Source organism: Drosophila teissieri, chromosome 2L, assembly GCF_016746235.2.
Source record: "Drosophila teissieri strain GT53w chromosome 2L, Prin_Dtei_1.1, whole genome shotgun sequence".
NCBI lineage: Eukaryota > Metazoa > Arthropoda > Insecta > Diptera > Drosophilidae > Drosophila > Drosophila teissieri.
This window is the reverse complement of record NC_053029.1, coordinates 19,465,373-19,482,653: the sequence shown is the minus strand read 5'-3', so window position 1 is coordinate 19,482,653 and position 17,281 is coordinate 19,465,373. Positions and strand designations below refer to the sequence as shown.

General features: G+C 41.0%; 3 protein-coding genes and 1 long non-coding RNA gene across 8 annotated transcripts; 2 read left to right on the top strand and 2 right to left on the bottom strand.

Moving 5' to 3' along the window:
- Nucleotides 1–260: 260 nt before the first annotated feature.
- On the top strand, nt 261–17,103 carry LOC122611604 (long-chain-fatty-acid--CoA ligase 3). Of its 5 annotated transcripts, XM_043784801.1 has the most exons (11): nt 261–665; nt 1,127–1,153; nt 8,936–9,155; nt 10,751–10,886; nt 12,719–13,157; nt 13,217–13,423; nt 14,330–14,804; nt 14,866–15,038; nt 15,102–15,365; nt 15,423–15,698; nt 15,764–17,103. In XM_043784801.1, exons 3-11 carry the CDS (start codon nt 9,133–9,135, stop codon nt 15,916–15,918), a joined length of 2,148 nt encoding a protein of 715 aa, XP_043640736.1. In that variant the 5' UTR covers nt 261–665; nt 1,127–1,153; nt 8,936–9,132; the 3' UTR covers nt 15,919–17,103. The 5 variants fall into 5 exon arrangements, with proteins under 5 accessions (XP_043640736.1, XP_043640737.1, XP_043640740.1 ...); XM_043784802.1 differs by lacking the exon at nt 1,127–1,153; XM_043784805.1 differs by lacking the exon at nt 8,936–9,155.
- LOC122611607 lies at nt 5,382–5,894 on the bottom strand. The gene is made up of 2 exons (XR_006325542.1): nt 5,611–5,894; nt 5,382–5,554 (listed from the first exon to the last, which is right to left on the bottom strand). It is a non-coding gene; the product is annotated as an uncharacterized LOC122611607 (long non-coding RNA).
- LOC122611606 (cytochrome b-c1 complex subunit 6, mitochondrial) lies at nt 11,486–11,958 on the top strand. Its single transcript, XM_043784807.1, has one exon. The coding sequence runs from the start codon at nt 11,611–11,613 to the stop codon at nt 11,869–11,871; it is 261 nt and encodes an 86-aa protein (XP_043640742.1). The 5' UTR covers nt 11,486–11,610; the 3' UTR covers nt 11,872–11,958.
- On the bottom strand, nt 13,425–14,224 carry LOC122611605. Its single transcript, XM_043784806.1, has 2 exons — nt 13,784–14,224; nt 13,425–13,727 (listed from the first exon to the last, which is right to left on the bottom strand). The coding sequence occupies exons 1-2, from the start codon at nt 14,116–14,118 to the stop codon at nt 13,502–13,504; spliced, it is 561 nt and encodes a 186-aa protein (XP_043640741.1). The 5' UTR covers nt 14,119–14,224; the 3' UTR covers nt 13,425–13,501.
- Nucleotides 17,104–17,281: the final 178 nt, after the last annotated feature.

The following is a 17,281-nucleotide window of genomic DNA, read 5'->3' as shown; positions in this document are numbered from 1 at the left end:
TACTGTGTTGATGATCAATCCAAGGATCATTCACTGCAATAACCCTCCACAGTTCTTCATATTGCTATTTTCAGTTCGTTAACCTTTAAGAAGTAACAACTTTTTAAATTTGCAGGCAAAACGGGATTTTTTAGTACGAGATCTCGGTTGTGAAGAACACATGGGGTTACAGCTCCATCAACATCTGGTAACACTGGTTGCAATTTTTAAATAGTTTTTGATGCGTGAGTAGATTTCTGCACAAACCGTGGAAAAGAGGCCGTTCAAGTATTTCAGCAAACATCGGTGGCATGATATGAGTGAAAATGCATTCGATGCAATGGAAAAAAATCAATTGTCAGCAAGAAGATTGATTGCAAACGCCAGAACAACACACACACACACAGGAAGGAGAGAGCCATTATCGGCATTCGGGCGGTCGCAAGTGTGTGCGTAAGCTAAAGAGTCAGAGAGAGAGTGGCAGAGAGCCGCGGCGAAGGAGAAAGAAAATAATCTCGTGGCAAAAGCAAAACGGCGAAAATGTTCAGAAACAAACTTAACGTGATTTGAGAACGTTGTGCGCCATCCCGTCACTTCTGCGGGCGCCAAACTAACTAAAGCAAAAAGTCACTAAAAAACAACATTGAAACGCAGTTTATAAAATACAACTCACGAGTGTATTGTGTGTAAGTAGAAAAGTGTTTTCGAGTGGCGTGATAAACACACCGACACTCACACACGTGTGATGTTGCTCAGCCTGCGTCTGTGTGAGTGCTCTTGTGCGCTAGTGGGCAATTGTGCAGTTTTGTGAAAGTTTTGCGAAAGTTTTATCAATTAAAGCGCAACGTTGACTATCTAAAATAAATATCCGAGAGTTCCCAGAACGAACAGAAATAGCTGAGAGGAGGAAAAACGTGTTGAAGCCAACGCAACATTTTATTTTATGCTGGCATTACGTGTGCGTTACCACGCGCGTGTGTTTGTGTGTGTGTGTCCGTGCGTTCTTATTGACAAAACGTCATTTTATATAATCGGTGATATACTTCGATCCGTGATCTGTTGCGATCCATTGCCTGATTTCTGTATTTTGTTCTAACAATCGTTGCATGTGTGTGCGCCCTCCAAAACTCCCGCAACTGCCGCTCAGAACTGGGAACGAGCCTCTATAAGAAAGGTAAGTCTGGAGCCTACTTCTCCTTCGCCGGCTGTCACGCCACCTTGTCTATTTACCGAATAAATCCGGATTCGTGGCCAGGAATCAACAGTCCTCCACTCTCTTGACCCAATTCGAAAGCCACAGTGTTAGTGAAGGCGCAACTGCGCTTTCCTTATGCAATTGGTTGCCATTGGCTCCCAGACTTATTTTGTTTGCTGTTTGATGTTTGTTTATTGATTTGTTTGGCTTTCGCCACTTGAGTACAGTCAAGCTTCCTGAAGTAACGTCACCAATGGCATTTAGTAACGTTGCTCCAAATCGTAAACAACTTCGGCTGATACTCCAGCACCCGTGAAAACCCTCTGAAATTACCTGCCTTTTGTGGGGATTGGTGTACATTCTTCTTATCGAGCGTGGACTGTCGCACATAAAAACAAAAGACGAAACAGAAAACGATAATCCAACAGTTATAAAAATAAATGAGTAATAGTAGTAAATTATTTTAATGACTGACTTTACTTTTTATTACGACCTCAAAAAGAGTGTGTGCTTAAAGTCCACCTAATAAGTAATTAAAGTAGTCACCAATGTCATATCCATTATATCCTCAACGTAATGGAAGGTGTACATTTAATTTAATTTATGAAAAATAAAAAGTTTTATTACATTGTCTTCGTTAGCTCAGTCAGCATTTGGCTATCAAAAGCTCCACTGTAGCTCACGACTGCCTTACCGTTATTTTTAACCTGTTAATTGCATTCCTTCCCAAGGCAGTTTAAATTGTAATTAGATGCGGCGAGAGTCCCATTCCAATGAAGACCTACGCACATAAACAAAGCTCTCTTTTCGCTCTCTCGCTGCTTTTCCCCTACCTGGCTTGCACGTGTAAGTTTCTTGTAACGCGTTCTGCGCAACCTCGCTCTTACGAGAGAGCTGCACTCTCTTTGTCTCGGCTTGTTATACCAACTGAAAATCATGCGAGTTTTATCTGAGGTACCCGGGGGTGTGTGGGCGTGTGTGTGACGTGTGTCATCTGTTTTCAATATATCGCGACCAGCTGAGCGGTGGGTGGTGGGTGGTCGGTGGAGTGGGTGACTGACTGGGTTGGTTGCACTTTTCGTGCCACGCTTTTGTTTCTAGGGCGCGGCTTCCACTTTTGCGCCGGAAACACGGCTCAGACATCCGAGGTGGAACCACTTAATAATCGGAATATCGCTCACATCGCCTCTGCCCGTAGTTATTCTCTAGGTGCGGACAAACTAAGCGGCACATCGAGCTGGCCTGGAAGTGATTTAAAAGTTCACCGGGACCATATAGATGTGCGATAAGCCTCGTGATGTGCTTATAGCCGACTGTCGGGCGATCCTTAGTGGTATGGCAATGCCTGGGGAAATACTCTTATTCAGAAAGTCATATTTACATAGAAGATAAACAAATGCTTAAATTAACAAATGTTCAATAGGTTAGTGCTTGTGACGCAAGAGCATGTAAAGGGTTGCCTTTTAAGATAACACAATTGCAAATCTATTTGATTGTAAAGAGCTATTTTATTAGAAACTGTTATTAATTGATAATGGGAGTACTTTAAAATCTACCCGTATTTGAGAGCTATTCAAGAGTTCAGACATACACTTGTTTTGAATAGAGGAAGTCAACAATCGAGATATTGGTTATGAAAACCCCTTTATAATTATGCAGCCAGAAAATAAACCTTTAAATGGTGATTAGTCCGTTCAAAAGTTATTTAAACTCCTTTGGTTACTCTTTTTTAACTGGAATCACTAACCTGGCGTAGCTTACAAGTGTATAGAGATTATTCATTAAAAATCGGACATTGGAATTTAGGAGCAGCAAAAACTCCAAATAAGAAAATTCTGCTGGGTGGTTAAACGCCCAGTGTTCCACCACTCTGAAAATGCTCGCCTCGTGGGCGGGCCACGTTTGCCGGTCGCAGCTTTCATTCATGGTCAGACCGCCCAGTTTTCCGCCCGTCTCTCCTTGCGGTTGCTTTATGTAAACAATTTGCTCTTTGACCTTTTACACTTTGCCCCTGACTCTCTCTCCTTCGCTCTTCGCCGTAAACCCACAGTGCAGTACAGTACACTCCCACTCACACTCACTTACATGCAACCGGCTCTCCCAATCTCGCTCTTTTCGCCGCAATGTTTTTGTACTTTGTTTTAAGCTTCACGGCGGCACAATTTCCCCTGAAACTCATACGATTTTCAGCTGGTATATCAAAGGAAAAACGTGCCACAGAGCTTGAGGCTTGCCACCCAACCACCCCAAAGCACTCACACTTCGTCGCCGTCCCTCGCCCAGCGCCTCGTGACTTTTTTCAATGCTACACTGAACAAAGTGAGCTATAAAATTTTATTGAACTACTACTTCGTTTATGTCGCAGTATCCTATTGGTTTACATCCAAAATGTGGCATATGTATAAGGGCTAAAAATATGTTCTACAAACGTTCTCAATTAATATCTCTTCAAATTCGGCATAGATAAATAATTCTTAGTTTTTTATTGTGGTTTATTTTAGAAAATATAAATTTAACTTTTGCATACAAGACTTATGTTTAAATAAATAGTACTTAAAGTCTGTATTGTTAAATTTTAAATTTGTAATAATCCTAAATTGTCTACTGTGCACTCACTCGATGTCTCTCCGGGTGCAAAGTCAAAAATAGTCACGCGATGTCGGGGGACTGATGTCTGACCCACACTCCGCCCATCGTCTACTCGCAGCCGCCCCTGTTTTTCGGATTCGAACTCGGGTTGTAACGACAATCTGTAATCTGTAATCGGCCTTTTGCCCAACCCAGCCAACCCCCTACAGACAGCCTTCAACAAACTAACTTAACTGTTATTTTTTGATCAGCTCGATGCAACAGCTGCAGATTGCGCTACATCCCATCACAAATGTATAGGGTTGTTCTTTTTGTGAGTGCGAATCGGAATTCAGCGAATTATGTTTGGATTAGGTTCTAATGTCCGATTTATTTCAATGTAAACCTGAGCGAAAACTTAGTTTTCAGTTATTTTAATTAATTGAATACAAATAAAGGTGGAATATCTTGAAATAATCATTTATTTTTACAATAACCCAGATGTAGAGTATGAATAAAAGCAAAGAGAAGAGCCCTAGCTTCAAATAAAACAAATATATTAACCTTTATAAAGTTCTTAATTATATAAACTAGATAGATTAATACAGTTTCCCGAGTGCTTAATTTCTCCAAAGTTTTAGTTCCCGGTTCTACCTCTAGTTGGCATACCAACCGAATTTTCTACCTTTTTGCGGTCTCCAATGCTCTATGTTTGGCAAGCTTAGAAAACAAGTTGTTTGTATTTCAGTTTCAGGGGCAGTAGTTTGCGAAGGAACTTTTACCACACGGAGTTATACACTGTTCACACTCACGAGAGGTATTTGAGCCCCTTTCGATCTAAGCCCCTGGATGGTGTTTGTTTTAGTCATGACTTTGTTGGATTTTCTAACCGGTTTTCTCGCAGTACCGCTTCGATTAAACCGGCCGTTTGGCTTCGCCACTGCCCCCACCTCTCGCGATCATTGCCAAAGTTTGTATTTCCCTGGAAAATTTCACTCGAGCACGTGCTCCGCGGTGATGGTCACTCTAAAGATAAGTACTCGCTTGTCTAGGTCATTTATTTTAGCGCTACGCAACTGCCTTACTTTCGCACACTCCCTCTTACATACACACACATCCGTGACTATCTCGAGTGTTCATATTCATGCGAGGTGAGCGAGTGCAAAAGAGAGTGTGCCGATCTTTCTTCTCTGCGGTCGTGTGGGTGTAGCGCTCTCCTTTCTCTCTTTCTTCGCCGGAGGTAATCGTATTTATTTTCAGATCGCCTCCAAAACACTCCCACACACAGACGGTCACTCGTTTGCTTGTTTGTTTGCCGTGTTTGCTACTCTTTCATTCAGTGAAATATTCAACGGCCGTGCAAAAGTTCTCACTTCTTACTTGCTGATGCTGTTGAGGTCACAACGAAAATATTTTCCACTACTCCAATCAAAAACTACGATTAATCTAATCTTTATTTCTGAATAAAGAGAGTGCATGGAATATTGATATTTTTCAAATCTTTCATTAAAATTGTTATACATGAAATGGGTAAACTAATAATAATCCAATTAGAACCTTTCCAACTCATGTTATTTGGCTAGAACCTTTTCTAAGACCAACCGAATGAAGTGAACCTCAGGTAAATAAAATATACAGATAAAGTTTTGTTTATATATTTTGTAAAATAACAGGTTTGGTTTGTTCCAAAGCCAATCTCTTAAATAAGCCGCCGAACAAGTGTTATTTCGCTCTGTGCACGACTGTTGTTTGCTTTATTTCAATCTCGTTTGAGCAATTCTTCTCGTTTTCATGTGTGTTCTGCGACTGCGACTGCAAAAAGTATTTTTATTTCGGACTTTGACACAGTCATACGATGATTTTGTTACCCCATTATTCGCCAGAGAATCGCCGCTCGAGGGAGCGAAGCAGTCGGGGGTATGGCAGACACTCACGTAACGCCGCCTGCCTGGAAATAAGTGAATCAAATGTTGCAATTTAATTCACATTTTGCATAGTGCGCACTCGCGGCGGTCCGAATGTCGCGTTCTCACACACTCTCTTCACTCCACCGCCCGCCCCGTTTCAATGTCAAGGCAGTCGGTAGTTCCCGTTGCTATTTCCCATGAACGCCGACACCTCGGCCAAAGTTCAAGTGGCATTTATGCAAGCGCTGTAGGTACATTTCCAATTGTAAACAATATCGCAGCTGATCAACGGGGAATCGAGCACACAGGTACGCAGGTGGCTAAAATTGGAGCCGGGAATGTTTTTCCCAAACTGCAAAGGGAAAGAGTTGAGTCACTCTTTGATTTTTCTGCTGCGCAACTTCCACAGCAGAGTGGGGTATACCGAGTTTTGCACGAAACACAGAACTGAAGTCCACGTAAGTGGACACGTTTTTGTCTGAGGCATTTCTGGTGACGTGTTCTTTGTGATTTAAAGTTTTCTCTTTGTTGCTATACCACACAATTAGTGTAGAGCGCTTTGCACTCGATTTTTTTTGGCATTGTTTGGCAATTTTGTAATGTCTGCGCTTGGTGCTAAAAGCGATCTTGGACTTTGACAGCTCACTTGGTTTGAGTTTTCCGATTTGTGAAGTGGCAGTTGCATTGGCGTCAGCAAAATACGAATAACAGTCTTAAAACGGCGTTTCAAGTTCGAGGTATGCTCTACTTTGTACTCTCTACTTTCGTGGCGATTTCAGGTGTATTTTCTGATTAAATCAAGCACGACGTGTTCGTTTGCCCAATGCATTTCGACCGATTGCAGTTTGTCGTGCAATGAGCGCAAATAATAATAGCAATCAATAGGAAAACGGAAACAGCACCAGTTACTAGTACCTGCCGTTCAGCTGTAATTAATTCAAGGTTTGTGCCTTTGTCTTAATAGAGGCAATTAACTGAGTTTCACTCTGAAATTAGAAGCGATTCGTAGTTTGCAATCTGCTGAATGTAGAGTGCATTTCGCCTGTTGATTAACTGGAATTAGGGGAACTTGTTACCACGCGATCTTCGAAAATGCTCAAGAGCTTTGGGTTATCAGTTAGTGGTTGTGCCATTTGCATTTTAACTTACTCGTGAGGCTGATCAATATATTATACTTATCGAACCACAGTATTCTTAATTACTGTGTGTTAATGGTCTGCTTCCGTTGATACCAGGAAGGTTTTAAGTTTAGCCTTATTCGATTGTTCAATTGCATTCATTATAACAACTTCTGGACAATACTGTCATAAAAATCATTGCTTACCTAAACTTGGAAGTGTTGTTCCAAAATAAGTTTTAAGCAGTTGACCTTCTGTACCGCTTTAAGTGCTCGCTGTAAGACATTACGCATACGCCGGGTGTGTTATCTAACCCACAAGTTTTTCGAATCGGTTCTGATTCAATCAGTTCTCAGAGCAGTGCTTATTTAGGCACATCCACCATAATTTTTTCACATGTGCGGCATCGCACACTGCCGACCAGAGGGGCGGTCCAAAGTTCGGATTACAGTAATCACAGGCTTAATGTGCACAATTTCCTTATTGTTTTTAAGCGGACCATGATTGCTTAGTTAGACAGAACACTCGGCATAACCTTTGCTTCCAACACGCCATTCTCTGCAATCGTTCAAAACATAAGTATCTTTTTGTGTACTTAGAGCTCCAACTTTGCACCCAGGGCACAAGATCAAAATGGCTGCAACTGACCCACGGACATGTAAAGATAAACGATTTGATATTTTATTTTCCTTTAATTTTAATTCATTTACCTACAAAGGCAGTTTAACAACTTTCGCCCGTGTTCGCGTTGCTTAAACGTCTTAAACTCTGCACAGTGGTATGCACAAGAGTAAAATTTTGAGCTGTGGCTGAGTTTCGCCTAAAATACTGCAGTTTTTAGTTTTTAGTGCTTGGTCGTTACTTTGTGTTTGTATGTTAAAGAGCAGGGAGGAAAATATGATTTTAATGTTGGTTTCTACCCTATCTAAAAAGAATAACAAGGACTATCTACATAACAAAATATTAGAGGTTTGGGAGGAACTTTGGAGAATGTCCCTAAGAAAAGTGTGCTGAAATTAACCAAATTTCCACTCTCTAGACCACAGTGACGATTGTTTTGCATATACTTTGCTTAAATACCGAGGTGTTGTTGTTTTCGCAGTCTTCATGATGTTTTCATATTGTCTTTCTTCGCAAACAAAACACGTATTCACAGCGCTTATGTCTTAGCCGTATGTCAGGGGTGCGAGGAATAAGCAGGCAGCAGATCTGTATTTTGGGGCCAGTTCAATGCACTGCGGAGCAGACTGATTCGGAGTTTTGACTTCGTATACCCTTTTTGTATCACTCGCATGTCATGTGATTTGGGGGTTTTGAGCGGTTGCATAAGAGGCGAACTTTGGCGCCTTGGAGTGGAATGCTCTTCGTTGCTTATCAGGGTCGGCAGATTCTAAGGAACCCATTTGATATCGGCTTTCAGAGCGGATAAACCTTGGTGCGTCGGACTTTGGACCTTGCCTGCAACACTTGTTCATAAACAAAAGGCAAAAACAGCGCATAGGCGTTCTTTTGTAAGTTGTGTAAATGAATGCCAAAGAATTTGTATAGTTTCTATTGAATCCCCGACCTATGCCAATGTTTCTCCGCCTGACTAATGGGCGAAATGAAAGAGAGAGTGAATTTGAGGGGTTGGGAATCTGATTACGCAATCGCTCTCTCGCTTTTTTAACATGGCTGCCTAATTTTAAATTTTCCCAATATACGTATCCCCATTCTCTGTTATTACTATCTTGAATCGTTCTTTATGTTCTTTTTATCAGCATTTTGATTTTCTGGCAAGTATCCAGGAATGCCGAAAGCGTAACAACAACTTGTTTGGACTACGGGTTCTGATTTGATTATAATATTTACGAAGGCCGCACAGTTTGCTAATTGGAAAAAAATATATATTTACGCTCGATTTGATTATTATAACCTATTTTAAGAATGCAATTGGGAAATTACTTTCTGTACTAAGATATAACCTAAGCTAGATAGCACCTTATAGAATTATGTTTTTTCTGTGTGCTCAAAGGTGCTTTGTAATTATGTCATCACACACTTTGGTATCGGTTTAATGCAGCCATGCAGATTTTCATGATTTCCTCGTCCGTTGCCTCTCCCCATTTTGTCGTCCTACCTCATTAGCACTACATAAATGCATATATTTGTTCTTTTATTGGTTGCAGGTGAAACTACAAACTGAACATCTGGAGAGGAATACCTGACATCATCCTATTATTGTTGCGTCCACTGTTTGTTCGTTCTTGCCATTAATCAGAGCTAGGCTCTTTTGGAGGATACGCCTCACACCCACCATTTCCACAACCGATCAAAAAACACTCATTCAATTCATTGATCGGACAAGTAAAGAACAGGCAGCAAGATGTTCATCGAAGACGATGCGCAGTGAGTAAAGACATTTATAATATAAGAGCTGTGTAGTTTTGAGCTCGTTTTCTGTGTTTCATAAGTACATTACTCAGTGTAAGCTTGTGGTTGTGGATTTTTTTGACTCGGTGAATAGTAATCCATTACAGAGATAGTGCAGACATTTTACTTAAAGAGTTGGCTTTTTTACATCTTTACATCTGTATTAAAATTTTTTTAAACATTCTATTCGCGGCTTATTAAATTTCTTTTGACATAGCGCAACCTTTTAAGCTCCTTGGCCCGGGAAATTGACGTCATGCCATTTTGCGCAGTCCAAGTTCAAGGCTTTCGTTCGATTTGCTTATCAGACCAGCACTCACACACGATGTCTTTATCAAGTGTGCAGTCTTCAACTACGCTTTTTACTAGAATTTAAAAAAGAGCCTCACTTTGAGCACGCTCACATATGCCACGACCGGCATATAATATTCAATTAAATAATTATATATATGTACATATTTATGAAGAAGTGCGAGTCTCAGCATGACTCGCTTCCTATTTAACTAGCTTCTATCTTGGCCGTATGCTTATAACTGGTTTTCTATTTAATCCGCCAAAGAGCGATAATCAATAATCAGTAAGCGAAATTCTTACTTAAATGCTTTACAGCGTTTTAAAATAAATCGCGTGGCATTTTAATTAATTAGGCATTGCGATAATAAGTTTATCTAGTGTTCTGGTGGCAGTCGTTCAGATTTATAATTATAAATCAAAATTTTAAAATATTTGGCATGAGTTTTTTGTCTAATTTTAATTATAAATATCGTGATAAGAACGTTTAAAATGGCGGCGGTCTTAATGGAATTGCAAAGAAAGTAAGAGTGTCCGACAAATCTTTTGGTTATTTTCGGATGTCGATAAGTACAAAAATAAACTAAAGATAAGAATGTCAAGAAAATACTCTATTAGCAACTGTGTATGGGAAAATTAGGAAGTACTCCCCAAATTGGGTCATAATTTTGTAAAGTATTTGGGTAATAAAGATTGCTCGAAAATTAATAAAACATTGCAAGTACCCATGATTTTTGACACGATTTATGAAGTACTTGGCAAGCCAACTAGATTGTTTTGAAATGGCAGATAAGATGCCGGACGTATAATAGGGTCCAGACTAGTACCAGACATACACTTTAGTTTCAGTTTATTACAATAGCCGAGTTCGGGGCCACTTAAGAGTGATGAGTACAGGCGATTCGGACTTCGGCGCGTTAGGGCTAAGCAATCTTTAGCTGATAAAAAGCCGAACACCTTCAGAGCTCTCCACCGGTTATCGCCCGTTTGAAAAGCGTTTTCTGAGCACCCAGAACCAAAGTGAGCGTGAGAGTGTCTACCCCTTTCCGCCTACGGACATTCAAGACCTGCTTACTAACAGTGGCAGCAGCGGCAGGTGGTCATATCAGTTGGTTTTCGGCTTGCGACGGCGCTACAACGAGTGGGTGGGTGCAATGGGAGAGTCTTTGGAAGAGCCAACCGGGCGAATAATTGACTAGGCGGTGAAACCAATAGTTCATTCCGCTGAAATTTGCATACCAATTGGCCACTAATTTGACTTTTTGTATTGCCCCTTTCAGAATGGACAGCTTCTGGGTGCAGAGCGCTATTGGCGCGATCAAGGCGATCGCCTTCGTGTACGACATCATCACCCTTCCGGTTTACTTGGTGCTGCAAAAGCCCTGGAAACGCCGCCAGGACTCGCGACGAGTGAAGGTAAGTGCGCTGACAGGATTCGGGATAAACCTGGCTAGTTGAAACTAATGGAAAAAGCCATAGGCTTACCCGGCCAATCAGAGCGACGGGTGTAACTATCTCTAGAATCGAGTAGTTGAAATACTTTCGACTTTGCACTGGACGTTCCAAAGTACAGGGGTCTGCCTGCCTACCCAGCTACAATCGAGCTGCTTTAGTTTCGTATATATTTATTAAAAAAGTGCACCCTTGGTTATCAGTTTCAATTAGTTCTTTTCCGCATTTAATTTTTCTCACTTTACGGCTTGTTCTTGCCAGGTGGTTTCTTTATGACGACTTTTGATTTATTGACCAGGTCCACCATTTCCACTATCTATTTGCCCTTTTCAAGGGTTCGCTATTTATGCGACGATTAGCTTATCCGATTTCCTTTCTTTCATTTTGATTCATTTATCCGCGAGTGCCAGGACATACAATCATGACTGTTTGACAATCGCACAGGTTGTCAGGCCATAAAGACATCGCAGGTGGTCCCGATAAGAGAACCATGAAGCAGGACTTGTTAGAATATCATAGAAGATGTTCATAGAATATCTCTACCATTTTTTTATATGGAAATATTTCCACAAGTATATAGTAAGCCTTGCAAGTGGGAAATCCTTAGCTCTCAGTTTTTTCGAAGTGAGAGTTAGCTGATAACATTTCCTACAATTAAAATTTGTCATATATCCTGGAAGCTATTGGTATGGCGTTTAATAGCTGGTTTTCGCTGCCTGTCGTCAAGGCCGATGACGACGATAAGGAGTTAGTTGATCCGCAAGCAGCCCTTAGGGAGAAGTGCCAGGCCAAAGGTCACATTGGGTCCCTGTACAACAAGTATCAAGAGTGCAATGATCGCGTGAATGGCAAGTCGAAAACAACTGAGACGTGCATGGAGGAATTGTTCGACTTCGTTGCTGAGTTGGATCATTGCGTTGCTCACAGTCTTTTCTCGAAACTAAAATAATTTCAAATTCAAGAACGAATATTCGCGATAAACACTGCTTTAAAATAAAATTGGCAAATAAATAAAGGTATCAATTCAAAACGAAAATTCTAGCTGCCTAGAAGAAACTAACACAACAATATTTCGCTAAGGCTCCACATGAGGTACATTTTTATCTGATTTTTCACTATCTAAATGGAACTCATTTTGGTTGGCCTTTTCAGTCGGCTGATAAGGTTTATGGGTTATTAAGGGTATGCCAACGTTGTTAATAAAAAATCGCTTGCATCAAAAATTGGTGTGCAACTTGCAATATTCTTTAGAAAAAAAAAATAATAAGGGATCAGGAACTCTATGCAATACCACGGTTAACTAGCTTCTCATCGCATATCTCAACTCCTCCTTCCTCTACAGGCCAAGCCCATTAACCAGAAAATGTTGGTCGATGAGTCCAAGTACGCGCCGGATGACATAGAGGTTTAACTTTTGCAAATGTGTTTTTAATTATTTAATAATACTATCTGTTATGGAACATACACACATTACACGAACACACATACAAACACACACACACACACACATTGGGGCACCCCCATACGAAACACCACACACGCACAATGAATGTTCCAGGGACTGGTGATCGTGCCCAGAGTTGAACCCCTATTTGGAGACTCTTTTTGGTGTTGGTCAATGAAACATGATCTCCTGAGTTATGGCCCTCACCTCAACAAACCCTCGAAAACTCACATGTCCGTTATCTCTCTGTCGATTCTACTTTGTGGTCCCTCCCTTAATCAGGCGTTTCTTTTTAATTCGCGATCACTAACACGACGCTGAACTAATCGCCACGATTTTGCTCATTTTCCAGGCAAAGATCGTGCGGAACGATGACAATGAGCTGACCTACCGGACCACGGACCCGCCACGGGATGTCCATGTGAAGATGTTGCAGGAGAACATCGACACCCTGGAGAAGGTGTTCAACTATGTGGCCAAAACTTATACGTCGAAGCGTTGTCTGGGCACCCGGCAGATTCTCAGCGAGGAGGATGAGGTGCAGCAAAACGGACGAGTCTTCAAGAAGTACAACCTGGGTGACTACAAGTGGAAGACGTTCACCGAAGCGGAGCGCACGGCGGCTAATTTTGGGCGCGGTCTGCGAGAACTTGGCCAGAAACCACGCGAGAACATTGTCATCTTTGCCGAAACGCGAGCCGAGTGGATGATTGCTGCCCACGGATGCTTTAAGCAGGCTATGCCCATTGTCACCGTGTATGCTACACTGGGCGACGATGGAGTTGCTCATTGTGAGAAAATTGAATAACCATGTGTATGGCTTTAAAGTAATATTTTAATCTGTTGCCAGGCATCACTGAAACGGAAGTCACCACGGTTATCACCTCCCATGATCTGCTGCCCAAATTTAAGACGCTGCTGGACAAGTGCCCACTGGTGAAGACCATTATCTATATTGAGGATCAGCTGCAAAAGACGGAAACTACTGGCTTCAAGGAGGGCGTCAAGATCCTGCCATTTAACCAAGTTGTCAAGACCGGGCAGGACAGTAAATTTGGTACGTTTTAAAAGGGTGTTAAAAGATAATTTATTTCAAAGTAAATCACACGAGAGATTTGCTGAAATTCATTGTAAATCACACCGAAAAGAGTGTGGGCTCGACATGTTCACTATCGTCGTTATCCTCATGGGCTTGAGGCGTTGCATTCGATGTGGATGCAGCCGGCTTGTGTTCATCATTATTCTCTACAACATTGCTCATCCTTTCGAGGTCATCAATTTCATTTCTCTCGGTTACTCCGTTTTCACTATCAGAATCTGATTTTAGTTCCGGTTCCGGCAAGTGGTTGCGATAGCGCCATCTAATGAAGAGACAAAATGAGTTTATAGGTCATCTAATGGTTTTATTTACTCTCACCTCATGTCAGTACTGGAAAACTCGACGGGCTGCAACAGAATCGGCTTCGCTTGCTCCACAAATTCATTCACAAGACTGGGACCTGGTCCAATGTTCAAATGTTCCGCTTTAGTCTCAAGGGTAACTCCTTCTGTTATATTCTCCCTGTCTCCTTCTTCCTTAAAGGAATATGTACGATACGCCCGAAAGATGAGAACGCCGCAGTATACGCCAAATAGTGTACAAAATACGAAGCAGCTTCTCGGTTTTCCTGATGTTGGGCCTAGCAAAGCATTGCATTGTTGCACACAAGTCAAGGGCGTTAGGGTGATGAACTCCTCCAGGCTTTCAGCCATTTCGTATTATGCTTGAACTTTAAAAAAATCACCCAACAAAATTTGGAAAGATTTTTATGTTTACCGAAAGTATGCGGTATTTATTCGGAACTGAAATGTTGACAGCATATGTTTAGCATACTCTACGCAAACATTTTTTTTAAATATTACAATTTGTAGACTTAAGTGAAATGAGTTCAATTATTAATTAACTTAATTTTGCATCCCACAGAGCACGTTCCACCCAAGGGTGATGACATTGCCATTATCATGTACACTTCCGGTTCGACTGGCACACCAAAGGGTGTCCTGCTCTCCCACAAGAACTGCATTGCAACAATGAAGGGCTTTGTTGATATGGTGCCTATCTATCCGGATGATGTTCTGATCGGATTCCTGCCCCTGGCTCACGTTTTTGAATTGGTTGCAGAAAGTGTGTGTCTTATGACCGGCGTTCCAATAGGCTACTCGACCCCTCTCACCTTGATCGACACTAGCAGCAAGATCAAGCGCGGTTGTAAAGGCGATGCCACAGTCTTGAAGCCCACCTGCATGACATCGGTGCCGCTGATACTAGATCGCATTTCCAAGGGCATTAACGACAAGGTTAACTCTGGTTCGGCGTTCAAGAAATCACTCTTCAAATTCCTTTACCAGTACAAAGTCAAGTGGGTGCAGCGGGGCTACAAGACGCCGCTGATTGATAAGTAAGAACGATTTGCCCATAAGGATAATGAGTGGGAAACTAATTCTTGTATTTATTTGCAGACTGGTGTTCAAAAAGGTGGCAAAGCTTATGGGTGGTAAAGTGCGCATAATCATGTCCGGTGGAGCGCCTCTGTCAGCAGACACACATGAGCAAATAAAGACCTGTCTGTGCTTGGAGCTCATTCAGGGCTATGGCCTTACGGAAACTACGTCTGGAGCCACTGTCATGGACTGTGAGTGTTCACAGATCAACCTTTCAATTCACAATAACTAACTAACTTTACACCCAATGCAAGACCGCGATATGACCTACGGACGCACTGGAGGACCATTAACTGTCTGCGACATCCGTCTAGTCAACTGGGAAGAAGGCAACTACCGCGTCACAAACAAACCTTATCCCCAGGGCGAGGTTCTTATTGGCGGCGAGTGTGTCTCTCAGGGATACTACAAGTTACCGGGCAAGACCAACGAAGATTTCTTTGAGGAGGATGGACATAGATGGTTCAAAACCGGCGACATTGGCGAAATACACGCTGATGGCGTACTTAAGATTATTGGTAAGTGGTTTAGCACAGTGGTTGTTAATTCAATTTATTATTTCCTGCTTATTACAGATCGTAAGAAGGATCTGGTTAAGCTGCAGGCCGGCGAATATGTCTCTCTTGGCAAGGTTGAATCTGAGCTTAAGACTTGCGGAATCATCGAGAACATTTGCGTATACGGAGATCCGACAAAGCAGTATACTGTGGCGCTGGTCGTGCCTAACCAAAATCATTTGGAGGAGCTGGCACAAAAACATGGGCTCGGAGACAAGTCCTTCGAAGAGCTGTGCTCATCACCGATCATAGAGAAGGCTATTCTCAAGGAAATCGCTGAGCATGCGCGGAAATGTAAGCTATAATGAAGAATTTAATATTTTTCGATGTTTTTAATGGCAAAATGTTTGATCTTAAAGGCAAATTGCAAAAATATGAGGTTCCCGCCGCCATCACACTGTGTAAGGAGGTCTGGTCTCCGGACATGGGACTGGTAACCGCCGCCTTCAAGCTGAAGCGCAAGGATATCCAGGACAGATATCAGCATGATATTAACCGCATGTACGCCTCATGAAAGTCAATGTACTAAGCTAGAGGTATCAGATGCAGCAACGACAACAACACGCAGACATTAAAGCAGCAGCAATGAAGCTAGTGTGTACTAATTGTTTTTAGTAGCACCCCACACAGAATAAGCATGCATACAAAATCCAAAACCAAACTAGCTTAAGTCCTAAAAGATCTAAATGCCGAGCAATACATGCAGAAAACCGATAAGTCACATTGCGCATGTAAAGACAGAATGTTCTCATTTACCTTTTGCTTTTGTTTTATCTTATTTGCTAGAAATCGAAAATTACTCGTTTCCATTTTAATAAAGTTCGTCAAAGACTTGTTTGGTAGATAGCTGCAGCTGGGTTTGGTTTGGAATTGCGCTGTGAATGTGCTAGGAATGCTGTTGATCAGATCGACAATGATAATGGTAATGATAACTGAATGCCGATGATGAGAAAGAATATTGTATACTGTACAGTTTTCGGTTTATAGTACATTTTGTGGCAAATTTATTTTGCAGAAAAATACTTATTTTTATATTAAGCTTAAGTGGTTGCCTATTAATTATGTAAATACGATATACACATCAATATAAAAGTATATATGTGTAAAATAAATCTAATTTTTAGTGTACTTCTCTATGCTAAGTTAAATGTATGGAATTCTTGAAATAATGAAATGTAGACAGCAGAAATGAAAGCGACTTGATTATGAATTAAAAGCCACAACTGAAAGTAAAAACCTTAGAATTTCCCTTGCAAATGCTTCTTTTTGGCGCAGAGGAAAATGCATCTAAACACAAATGGAACCATCCAAAAATTATTATTAATTACACAAAGGCATAAAGGTTACAAAAGGCAAATGTAATATATATTTTAGATCAATTTAGTTAAAAAAATGACATCAAATGAATTTTATGGAATATATTATGTAAAACACGTAACGAGAAAAGTCAAAATTAATATGCAACAAATGAAAGACTTAGTACCAAAATATAAAAACACTGGAATCACTAGAAGGCCAACAAAAACGCCTATATGTAAAACTAAAAAGTAATAACATTTGTTTTAGATGTGCAAGAACTTTTTGAATATATTGTAGTCATATTTTTAGTTATTCTATGTATATTTAGGAAACGTTTAGCAATTTTTTGTTGAAACGTTACGTTTATTTTAAATAAAATTCAAATGATACAAAGATGCAATTTCGACTTTTATAAAAATCGCAAGGGAAGGCGTGCGGTACTTGTATCTCTAATTTTGTCACGCTGATCAAAAAGATCATTATTATAATAACGAAACGAGTTACGAGTAATAAAGATGTAAGACAATTATTACCCATAAGTATCAATGCATTATAATATTTTTGATCGTATGAAATAC

Coding starts and splice junctions, on each gene's coding strand:
- LOC122611604 (XM_043784800.1), top strand. CDS start 9,963: ATGGCGGCGGTCTTAATGGAATTGCAAAGAAA. Junction 10,887..12,718: donor AGGACTCGCGACGAGTGAAG/GTAAGTGCGCTG, acceptor CTCATTTTCCAG/GCAAAGATCGTGCGGAACGA. Junction 15,699..15,763: donor CGCTGAGCATGCGCGGAAAT/GTAAGCTATAAT, acceptor TTGATCTTAAAG/GCAAATTGCAAAAATATGAG.
- LOC122611606 (XM_043784807.1), top strand. CDS start 11,611: ATGGCGTTTAATAGCTGGTTTTCGCTGCCTGTCGTCAAGGCCGATGAC.
- LOC122611605 (XM_043784806.1), bottom strand. CDS start 14,118: ATGGCTGAAAGCCTGGAGGAGTTCATCACCCTAACGCCCTTGACTTGT. Junction 13,728..13,783: donor TTTTCCAGTACTGACATGAG/GTGAGAGTAAAT, acceptor TCTCTTCATTAG/ATGGCGCTATCGCAACCACT.